This window comes from Mus caroli, unplaced genomic scaffold, assembly GCF_978045245.1.
Source record: "Mus caroli unplaced genomic scaffold, Mus_caroli_1 scaffold_17, whole genome shotgun sequence".
In the NCBI taxonomy this organism is placed as follows: Eukaryota; Metazoa; Chordata; class Mammalia; order Rodentia; family Muridae; genus Mus; species Mus caroli.
Window position 1 is genome coordinate 41457217 of NW_028227272.1, and position 12050 is coordinate 41469266.

Genomic DNA, 12050 nt, shown 5'->3' on the forward strand with positions numbered 1-12050 from the left:
GGTGAATCCAAATTTCCATCTAGGAAAGGAACTAGTCGGTGCCTAGAGTGTCCAGCTAAACACAAGTCTCCTGAGAGACTTCCATGAAGAGGTTGAAGGATAAGAGACCTTGCAAACCAGCAGAAGGGACCAATGGGACAAAGGGACCGATGGGTTCCAGAGTTTAAAGCTGGCTCCAGTTTTAATGGGTGACACCCGAAAGCCAGAGGAAAGCATAACTGAGTGTTCCGAACAGAGACGTTCGCTTTTCCCTGGTCTCGCCAGTCCAAAGGTAAAGGGTAAATAACCGTCCCAGACTACCCTGTGTGAGTAGGCTGTGCTGTTGCTTCCCACCCTCTCTCTCCCTTGTTTCAGGCCCACGGAAAGAAGAGGTACATGAACAAGTGCATCCTTTCCCTTCGAGATCTCAAGTTGGCCGTCATTGAGGAAATCCAGTGCCTGGTCCAAGAACTGAGGAACATTCAGTCTTCCATCCCCGCGTCCAAGCACATGCCCATCCCCCAGGTCCCGCAGATCTATCCAGAGGAAGTCCCAGAAAGGAGATTCCAGTACGACGAGGAAACACTCTTGAGATTTCAGAGAAAGCAGAAGAAACGGCAGGATAAGAGCAGCAGCAAGCAGTCGGGAATAGGATCCGGGAGCTCAGCCGGAGGAGGGAGCTCAGCCGGAGGAGGGAGCTCAGCCGGAGGAGGGCTAGTAGGGTTCCTCAAACTGTCCTCGGGAAAGGAGGGAGACCTGACAACCAGAGACTCCCTGTCTCGCTCGTCCAAGGCATCAGCGCTCCTGGAGCTTCCGAAGCCGATCGAGTTTGAGAAGGCGGAGCCAAGCGACGCGGAGCTGGAGATTATGAAAAGAGACGAGGTTAAACACTTATACATGCAACAGTTTTTGTGCAACAGGGTAAGTAGCGAAGCCGCCCCTCGATGTAAAGCCAAATAAAAGAGAAGAGTGGGAGAATCCGATCTGGGTTATGATTGGTTGATTTCAGATTTCTCCCGCATTAACCCTTCCCCCAAATGCTGACCAGCTCATCACTCGCTGATGGCTTGGATCCCCGCCCACCCACCCCCGCCCCCGCCCCCGCCCCCATGGTTTTCTAACTAATCTTTGGGCTTTCTGCAGAATGTTGGAGTTCTGTATCCTTTTTTTTCCTACAGGGCAACACATCACAAGACCCTTAGAACTAAATGAAGTCATGGTAAAGGGAACTGGAGGGACAGTCTTGAAAAGATAAATAGAATGCACTGAAGCTGGAAGCCCCTGCTTTTCACACAACCGTCTCTCTGTCTCTGTCTCTGTCTCTGTCTCTGTCTCTGTCTCTGTCTCTGCCTCCATGTTTCTTTCTGTCTCTTTGGTCTCATTTTGTAACTCAAGTTGGCCTAAAATTTGCCATGTAGTCTGAACTGGCCTCAAAGTTGTGGCTAATCCTCCTGCCTCAGGCTGTCAGGTCCCTGGATTACAGGTGTGAACACCACGCTGGCCCATTCACTCTCCTTTCTTTAGTGCACGGGTTGCTCCAGTAGGAGGGAGCGTCTGTGGCAGTGATTGGAGTCAAAACTATTCTAGAACTGGAATGGCAGGGGCTGTTATTTCCAGGGAAACCAGAACCAGGCTTGGATCAGAAGCGCAGGGTACAGTTTAACCATGGAAGAAGGAAGGAACCTTTCTTGGATAGATAGCTCCCTGCTACCAGACATAAATAAGGAGCCCCTTCCTCATCTCTTTTCAGCTCCACCCTGCAAAAGTGCTCCCTGTAGCTCCCCAGCCTTCATCATCAGCCCTACTCCACCCAGGCCTGTTCTCCAACTAGGCCTGCCTTCCAGGCTCTCTCTCTACCACCATTTCATATCAGAGCTTTCTCCATTATCGCTCCCTTGTAAACTGCAATGCCCAGAGATGGGATCATTCAAAGCACAGACAAGTCCACGCCCTCTCCAACGTCTTCAGCGCACACACTCTCCCTGTTTTTTTGGACTCCATCACCCCTGCAGTCAGCACCTTATGTCTTACACTTGTCTTCTTGATGTTTCCTATGTGTTAGCTTTGTCTTACCAGGTAGAGTTTACAGTCCTTCCAATAATGGCCACATCTCTTCTCTCTTCTGTTTCCCACATGGTGTCTAGCCGTAAGGCACACCAGACACATAGTAGATATTCATTCACAAGCTTCGCTACAATCACACTATTTTATTGATTTTAGTAATTTAACAAATGTCTGTTGGCCATGCTGCATGTAGAGATGTAATAGTCGGGTAGTGGGACCACAACAGTGCTCAAGAAAAACACTCACCACCCTCACAAACCTAGTAAGCTGTCTGCTATGAGAGCCAACAGAACAGGCATAACCCATACAGACCTGCAGACCCCTGTGGTCCGGATTCAGAATTACTTTTTGAAAAAGATAATGTCCTCCTGCCTCCAGAGAAACTAGGAATAATTTAGCCTTATCGAATAAGCATAAAAGGGAGCCCAAATATGCACTCTATAACCACACTTACTTAAAAGCTTGGTTTTTTTTTTCTCATTTCTTTGCTTTGGGTTGATTTCTATATTTTAGCCCTCTAAAATTCTCTAGCAATTTGACCACCACCAAACTGCAGACATCTTACTGTTCATTGTCTTCTAGTAGGGGGCTGCACACACACCAAGTTTTTGACAGTCAAGACTTCCTATAATGTACAACCCAACAAATAACATTCAATGGTTTTCTGCCCCCCACTGTGTGAATTTCCTTAGGGTCATCAATAGTCATGGTTCCCTCTTAGGCTTTTCACTAACACTGAGATAAGTAGGTAGAGCTGTGTCCAATCAGAGAACACATGAGGATGTACAGCAACTGGGCCATAGTGGAATAAGGTCCAGACCAGGAGTCAGGACTTAGATTTTGGAGTTGGGACTTGGATTTCCGTTCTACCTTTATGTTGAGGTAGCCTTGATTACAGGGCAGTCACATTTTACCTCATTTCCTCATTTGGAAAATGTGACAATTGAATGGTTTCTTGTGACTCTATTATTGTATTTACCTATGTAGAAATATTTTCCCTTCTTTTTAAATTTGTATTCTTCTCAAACATTACATCCTTACCACAGTTTCCCCTCTCTCCACTCCTCCCAGGCCCTCCTCCTCCATGCTTTCTTCCTTAGATCAACTTCTCTTCTGTTTTCCTTCAAAAAACAAATAAGTAAGAACAGGCCTCCCAGGGATACCCACCAAACATTGCCTAACAAGATACAAGAAGACTGGGCACAAACCCTCATATCACTGCTGGATGAGGCAACCCAGTAGGTGGCAGAGGGTCCCAAGTGCAGGCAAAAGAGTCAGAGTCACCCCCTCCCACTCCCATTGTAGGGAGTCCCACAGGAATACCAACTACATAGCCATGAGGTATATGCAAAGAATCTTGCTTAGACCCATACAAGGCCAATGATTGTCATTTTGGTTTCTGTGAGCCCTTATGAGCCCTGCTTAGTTGATTCTGTGGACTGTGTTCTCATGTATACTCTTAAAGGTCAATCCAACCTCGCACTCCCCACCCCAACCCCATCTTTTTCAGGATTCCCCTGTGTTTTAGTTCGAGTTTCCATTGCTGTGAAGAGACACCATGACCAAGGCAACTCTTAAGAAGGAAAACACTTAATTGTGACTGGCTGACAGTTTCAGAAGTTTAGTCCATTATCATGGTGGGAGCATAGCAGCTTACAGGCAGACATGGTGCTGGAGAAGGAGCTGAGAGTTCTCCATCTTGATCTGAAGGCAGCCAGAAGGAGACTCTAATGCCTCACTGGGTGGAGCTTAAGCATAGAGATCTAAAATACCACTCCCACAGTGTCATTTCCTCCAACAAGGCCACACCTCCTGGTCTCTCCTCTCCTCATGGGTCAGACATCCAAACACATGAGTCTTATAGGGTCCAAACCTATTCAAACCACCACATCCTGGCTCTGCCTAGTGTTTGGCTCTGAATCTCTGCATCTGTTCCCATTGCTCATCCATTGCTGGATGATGCCCCTCTAATGACAACTGGGGTGGGCCCCTACCTACATTTTCAAAATGTTTTTAAATAAAGTAGTTAAGAGTAATGTTTATTTAGACTAACTGTGAGAAAGCATTGAAAATGGGTTAGATAAAGAGGATATATATGTATGACATATATCTCTATCTATCTATCTATGATGTCACTGAACAATGGCTTAGTCAATAGTAATAAAGTAGCTTAAAGGACTGTATTATGGAATTCCCATCACTGGCCTAGCAAACACATAAGTGGATGCTCACAGTCAGCTATTGGATGGATCACAGGGCCCCCAATGGAAGAGCTAGAGAAAGTATCCAAGGAGCTAAAGAGATCTGCAACCTTGTAGGTGCAACAATATTATGAACTAACCAGTACCCCAGAGCTCTTGACTCTAGCTGCATATGTATCAAAAGATGGCCTAGTCGGCCATCACTGGAAAGAGAGGCCCATTGGACACGCAAACTTTATATGTCCCAGTACAGGGGAACGCCAGGGCCAAAAAATGGGAATGGGTGGGTAGGGAAGTGGGGGGGGGGAAGGTATGGGGGACTTTTGGGATAGCATTGGAAATGTAATTGAGGAAAATACGTAATGAAAAAAAAATAAAAAAATAAAATAAAATCCTAAAAAAAAAAGAATTCCCATCACTAAGCTATGCAAATTTAATGCCGCTAATAAGTGAGTTTATATGAGCATATAATTATATCTCTAGTCAAAATACATAATGAGAAATATTTTAGATACATCAGTACTGCTGGACAGTTTGAAAAAGAACATTTGCTTTTTAAACTTACATATCCTCAAATCTCTTTTATACCTCAGATCAACGAACTGACTGTCACTTTCGATGCAGAACTCCATCTTCTAAGACATCAGAAACTGAAGCTAGATACAAAAATGAAATTATCTGACCTTCACCATCTCACATTATTTCAAGAAATGCTTCTCCTGAAGAATTTTGAAAAACAGGAAAATATTCTTCAAGAGAGAGTTAACTCCTTAGACAAAGAGGAGCAAGACATGCAAGTAAGGGCAGACTGGATCCTGACTGACTGCTCTCCTTAAGTTAGGGAACATGAATTTGATTCCCCAGAACCAATGTAAACAGCCAGACACAACAGCCTATGTCTGTAATATAAGTCTGGGAGGCAGGAAAAGGAGGGTCTATGGATCTTGCTGGTCAGCCAATCTAGCCAAGTTGGCAAGCTTCAGGTTCAATGATACATGGTGCCTCAGAAAAACAAGACAGAAAAGACTAGCAAGATAGCTCAGTGGATAAAGGTACTTGCCAACAAGCCTGATGACTTGAGTTCAGCTCTTCAACCCATTCACTAGACCAGTGATTCTCAATTTTCCTAATGCTGTGACCCCTTTATACAGTTCCTTGTGGTATGGTGACCCCCAACCATAAAATTGTTTTTGTTGCTACTTCATAACTATAATTTTGCCACTGTTCTGAATTGTACTGGAAATATTTTTGGAGATAGAGGTTTGCCAAAGGGGTTGTGATCCACAGGTTGAGAACTATTACAATAGATGGTGTCTTAGTTAGGTTTTTACTGCTGTGAACAGACATCATGACCAAGGCAAGTCTTATAACAAAACAACATTTAATTGGGGCTGGCTTGCAGGTTCAGAGGTTCAGTCCATTATCATCAAGGTGGGAGCATGGCAGTAACCAGTCAGGCATGGCGCAGGTAGAGCTGAGAGTTCTACATCTTCATCCAAAGGCTGCTAGTGGAAGACTGACTTCCAGGCAACTGGGGTGAGAGTCTTAAGCTCACACCCACAGTGACACACCTATTCCAACCAGGTCACACCTATTCCATCAAGGCCACACCTTCAGATGGTGCCACTCCCTGGTCCAAGAATATACAAACCATCACAGATGGAAAGCCAACTCTCAAAAGTTGTTTTCTTGACCATACATGCCCTGTGGTACAGGCATACATGCACATGCACACACACACACAAATACACACATGTACTCACATGTGTAAGAGAGATGTTTAAAAATAATAAAGTAGAAGATGATTGAGGAAGACACATCTATCTCTATCTTCTACATATATGTGAGTACATGTACCCCTGCAGACATATGAACATATACCCTCACACAAAATCTAGGAACTTCATTTGGTTAATATAATTATCTCCTGTTGCAACCACTTTTTCTGCAAATGACATAGCTTGTTTCTTTTGTAAGAACATTTCTATTTATTTGTTGACAATTTTACATACTCATATAATGTATCTTTGCCATTTCCACCTTTCAGCTCCTTCCTTCCAGCCCCCAACTCCTCCCAACTAACCTCATTCCTCCTCTTTCTCTTCTTCCTCTTCCTCCTGCTCCTACTGTTCCTCCTCCCCCTCCCCCTCATACCATCAGAGAATGGACAGTCTACTAATGGCCACACCCAAAGAAAAATTACTCTTCATCCTTCCATTTCACATCCTTTCCTAGAATTGGGACATTATGAGCACTTCTTCATCCCAGATAGAATGGTGACTGCTTTGATTTTGCCCAGGTCTTACACAAGTAATCATAGCTGCTGTGAAGTCATAAGCGTAATGTTTACATCATGTCTAACAGACAGCATTTCATAGCACTCCTTTGATCCTCTGGGCCTTACATTCCTTATACCCCTCTTCTGCATTATCCTCTAAACCTTGGGGCAGGAGTGGTATAGTTGTCCCATTTAGGCACTCAACTATCACCCATTCTTAGTCTTTTGACCAGGTATGAGTCTCTGCATTAACAGCTGTTCACCTCAAAAAACAATCTTCCCTCTGACCAAGGTAGAGATCAGCACAATTCTATGACTATAATCACAGATATTTAGAAGTCAATTTGACAATATGCCCATTTAGCAAAACAACAGTAATAGGTTCTTCTTAGGGTCTATACTCTCCCCAGTTTTTGCCCAGGCTCATAACATAATGCCAGGGATGGATCCTGTCCTGTGGAGCAGACCTCAGCTGTGATCAGAAAGCAGGAGGACACACCTGTAAGTGTCATGTCACTATTGTACCTGCTGGCACATACAGCCTGGAAGGATGATATTCTAGTATGATATTATAGCATGTTGATGATTTGTATCTCACAGTGGCTTGCAAAACCCCATCAGCACTTAGAAAGGAAGTTCTGAGGTCAGTCGAAGCTTGATTTTTCCATGTTGTGCAACCAAAGTTTGTGGTGTCTTTGGTAATAGGGTCCTCTCAGACTGTTATAGGGGCCAGCTAAAAGCAATGGCAGTGGCTTCTTTTGTTTTGGTAGTCTCTGGGGCCTTGCTGTCAAATAACTCATAGGGAAATCCCACATCCAGCATGAATTTTCAGGCCTTAGGTTGATGTGTGTGACTTATTTGGTGTTGACTTTTGGGCAAGGTGAAAGATAAGGAACTAATTTCATTTTTTTTTTTTTTTTGCATGTCTGGTTGCTGATGATGCTGTCTTTTCTCCAATGTGTGATTTTGGCATTTTTGTCAAAATGAGGTGGCTATAATTATGTGGACTTGTATCTGGTCTTCTACTCTGTTCTGTGTGCCCAAATTTTAAGCTGTGTTGTTGTTGTTGTTTTCTTCTATGACTCTAACTTGAAACATGACATGATAATTCCTCCAGCAGAATTTTTCTTTGCATACAATTGCTATGGCTATCAGAATATTTCATACTTCCTATGGTTTTTAAGATTTCTATTTCTGTGAAGAATGTCATCAGAATTTTGTTTAGGAATACATTGATCTGCAGATTGCTTTTGTGGAGTGAGAATGGAGATACACATAGTGTTTTCTACCTTGAAAAAAAAAGAAAGATCAACCTGGATAAAACAGCTCGGAAGAGGAAAGCTGGAATCTGTTAGGGTCTACGGATCTCAGAGATTGTTAACTCTCTAAAATATTACAATCATGAAGGAAAAAGATAAGGGGATACGGATGGCAGGAAGATAAAAGAACATAGCGCTAAGAAGTGCATGAGGCATGGGTGGAAAGTATGGTAAAGAATACACAGCAATCCTCCAACCTAACTGAGCAGCTTGTAAACAGAATAGGATGAGGGCATTATAGGGACAAGGGGGTGGGTGTGAGAAGAGAAGTAAAAAACAGGCCGTCAGATCATCTAAGAGTCTCAAGTCTTAGGAAGTGAAACCCTGCCTAGCAGGCTGGCCTATGTTCTTTGGGAAAAGGGGAGTGGGGTGGGGCAGGGGGCAAGTAATAGAAGAACAAAAGAGGAAGAAAGGAGGGAGAGAAGGATAAAGTGGTACTGAGCATTAGATGCAGGGGCAGGGGTGGAGGGAGTAGTGTAAAAGAGAGAGATGAGTGGGGGCACAAAGTCGAATTACTGGCTATAGCTTCTGCTCCCTTGGCAGTCCTTTGGGAGCCTTCAGATGCCTGTCAGGGCCCTGGATGTGGTGCTTTCTTTATTCCCAGATGATTGTGCAGGGAGGGGTCAGATTTCAAATGCTGTCACTCTGAGCAGTCCTTTTTGAAGCTCATGTCTGGTCACAGATACTGCTCCCATCAATGAGCAATTCTTCATGAGTTGAGTTGGAGACGTTGGTCAGTCTTCTGGGATTGGCATTCAGAAATCCCGCTATGAATACTAGCCCTGTGTGTGCCATGTTAGATGCACCACTCCAAACCTCTGACTATGTTTTTCTGTAGGCACCATCTTATTTGACTGTCAGTAAAAATTCTAATCTGGCTAGGTGGTGGTGGCCCAGACCTTTAATCCCAGTACTAAGGAGCCAGAGACAATCATATCTGTGTGAGTTCAAGACCAGATTGGTCTACAGAGCAAGTGCCAGGATACAGGGCTACACAGAGAAGCCCTGACCCAACAAACAAACAAACAAACAAACAAACAAACAAACAAAACCAGCTTAGTCTACAGAGCAAGTTCCAGGATACCCAGGGCTACACAGAGGAGCCCTGAATCAACAAACAAACAAACACAACAGAACCAAACTAAACCAAACCAAAATTCCAATTTGTTTAATTTGGATTTTTCTGTTGACAAAGGTGAACATTCCAAAGTTACTAAACTTGAGTGATGGATTTAAAGAATGTAAATTTAATCAAATAGGCAGTTTTAGCAACATCAGAAATAGATTTCTATTAAGAAGCTCAAAAATATCTACAGACTCTAGCTTTGCATTGGAATGGACATTGTACTCTGAAGCCAGCCTGTTAGAAACGTTATATATCTTATGTTCCTCCCTCCTTCCCTTTAGTGGAAAATAAATGAAACTCTTAAAGAGATGGAAGAGAAAAAGAATGAAATCACCAAACTCCAGGATCAGGAAAAGGCGCTCTACGCTGGCTTCCAGGCAGCCCTGGGAGAAAACAATAAATTTGCGAACTTCCTCATGAAGGTCCTGAAGAAGAAGATTAAGCGGGCAAAGAAGAAGGAAGTTGAGGGAGACGCTGGTTTGTGCTCCTCCCTCGCTTGCTACTCTATGTCTTCTCATCAGCACTAACTGACGAGAGCTGTAACTGAGCTCTGTCTGATGCAGTCCTCACCTACTACTGCACAGACAATGGAGGAGTTCTGTAGGGATTAAAGAGCAGGGGCTGTAAGCTGATGGGGTGTGTTTGAAGAACTGGAGTCCATTTGTGTGGTGTGTGTGTGTGTGTGTGTGTGTGTGTGTGTGTGTGTGTGTATGCATATATGTGTGTACTCAAGTGTGGTGCAGGCATGTATGTGTATGAGTGTATACATGTGTGTGCATGTATATATGTGTACTTGAGTGTGTGGTCTGTGGTGAATACATATATGTATATATGTGTGTGTGTGTGTACCTGTGTGTGTGTAGTGTGTATGTGTGTGCTGTGTGTGTGTTAGGTATGAATTAATACAGGATAGTTTAGGTGAAATGCCTGTCATCAACTTTTGTCCGTGTTTAAGCAAGATTGGTAAGCTGGGCCTGCTGTCCTGGTGTTGAGTTTTCAGAGCTCCCTGTGTTCTGGAGACAAGTCCTTTGTATGCTACGTGGTGTACAACTTTTTCTTCCCATCTGTAACTTTTGTACCTGCAGCATTTGCTGAGGGAATTGTCTCTGTCCTTTGAATTGTTTTTGGCCTTTTGAATCGTGTGTCGCAGTTGCCTGGGTCTATGTGCATGGGTCACGCTCTGGGTTTTCTGTTTTGTTACGGTGACCTACCCTCTTTGTTATTGTGGCTCCACAGTAAGTACTGAACTCAGGTAGACCACTTCCTCCCACAAGTGTCTTCCTTCTCAAAATAGCTTCAGCTGTTCTAGCTCCTTAATCTTTCCGTATTTTAGAATAATGTTGTTTATATCTACAAAGAAATCTTGTTGGACTCTTTACCACGTTTGTGTTAACCCTGTTTATCAGCTTGGCTCTGCATGTCTCGGGCCAGGCCTGGCATGCTTACCTATTAATCAGCATGTTGTATGTCAACACACAGCCCATACTCCTGGTCAAAGACAGGAATGGAAGTCTCTAACCCTGAACTGCCTGGCCCACTTCTATCTCTGGTTCTCATCAAGGCTAAGAATTAGGAAGTCTTTCCTCATCTTTGATTTTCTAGAAGATGCTAAATCCTCTCTCAACATTGAGTAGAATTTGCCTGTGAAGCTATTTGGTGATGGGGTTGAACTACAAAGTAAAATTGTTAATCGTTCCAGTGATATTCAGTCATCTATTTTATATTAGACAGATTTGGGTAGCCAGTTCAGTTTTCTTAAGGAATCGGCCACTTTTTTTCTAGAAAGTTCATGAGTGTAAAGCTGTTTCCTTGTTGTCATTTAGTAACTGCAGGAGTGTTAATATACCTATCACATTTCAGTATAACTATTAACACATGGAAATGATACAAATTGATGTCCTTCATTGAACTTTTCACATAATACATATATGTGACACTGTGCAATTGTCCCTCGGCTGCCTTCTTCCTTCCCCCTAAGGCCTTTCCCAGTTCTCAATAGCCCTATTCACGGGACTTTTTGTTCTCTTTTTTTTCCAATTCTCATCTATAACAGAAAACACGTGACACCTGTTCTGTGTCTGACTCCATGGTATATAAATATCCTCTTTCCTTTATCTGTTCATCTGTGGACAGGCTGAGTCTGTATCTTGGAAATAGTAAATAGTGGCACAAGAATCACAAATCCATTTCCTTTGTATGTATACCCAGGAGTGGAGTATTGGGTCACGTGGCAGTTTTTGAGGAAAGTTCACAGTTTCCCCCCAAAGTTGCCATGCTAATGTACATCCCTGTGAATAGTGTATACTGTGCATAGTGTGTATAGTATATACAGTGCATTCCTTGATCTCCACATTCTCTCTCTCTCTATGTATATATGTATATATATATATATATATGTATACATACACACATATATATACACACATATAATATATGTATATATATCTTACTCCAATAGAATGGTCTCTCTCTCTATATATATATATACACACACACACACACATATATATATATATATATACATATGTATATATATCTTACTCCAATAGAATGGTCTCTCTCTCTCTCTCTCTCTCTCTATATATATATATATATATATATATATATATATATATACACACACACACATAGACAGATATATACATATATATGAGTGTGTATATATATATGCTATTTTATTAGAGAAAGATAGAATCTCTTTGTACATGTAAATGTCAGAATATGTGGGGTACGCTCTTTGTTATTCCTGTACAGTGGGAGCAGTACCCCATCAGGTAATGAGGATTTCCATGAACATTGTTAACACTGACTCTGCTATTAATTCTTTTCCCAATACTGTGACACAATATCACAGAATTAATGACAGAATCAATTAAGGAGTAAAGAGTTTATTTCTGGGACACAGTATATAATGGCAGGGAAGACACCCCAGGAGGAATGTGAGATAGGAAGTCACACTGGGTCTACCATCAAGGAAAAGAGAGAGGAGAGAATTGGTCCCTTTTTCTTATTTTCTTTCTTGCTCAGCCTGGGACCCCATCCCATGGGATGGTGCTTCCTTCATTCTGATGAGTCCTCCTAGG

The 12050-nt window shown here is 42.8% G+C and overlaps 1 protein-coding gene across 1 annotated transcript in view; it reads left to right on the top strand.

Moving 5' to 3' along the window:
- Positions 1-12050, top strand: part of Cfap44 (cilia and flagella associated protein 44) — a 91257-nt gene that overhangs the window by 62656 nt on the left and 16551 nt on the right. The window contains exons 26-28 of the mRNA XM_021185422.2: positions 355-900; positions 4838-5041; positions 9249-9444. Of these exons, the coding sequence (XP_021041081.1) occupies positions 355-900; positions 4838-5041; positions 9249-9444 (946 nt within the window). The remainder of the gene's footprint in view (positions 1-354; positions 901-4837; positions 5042-9248; positions 9445-12050) is intronic.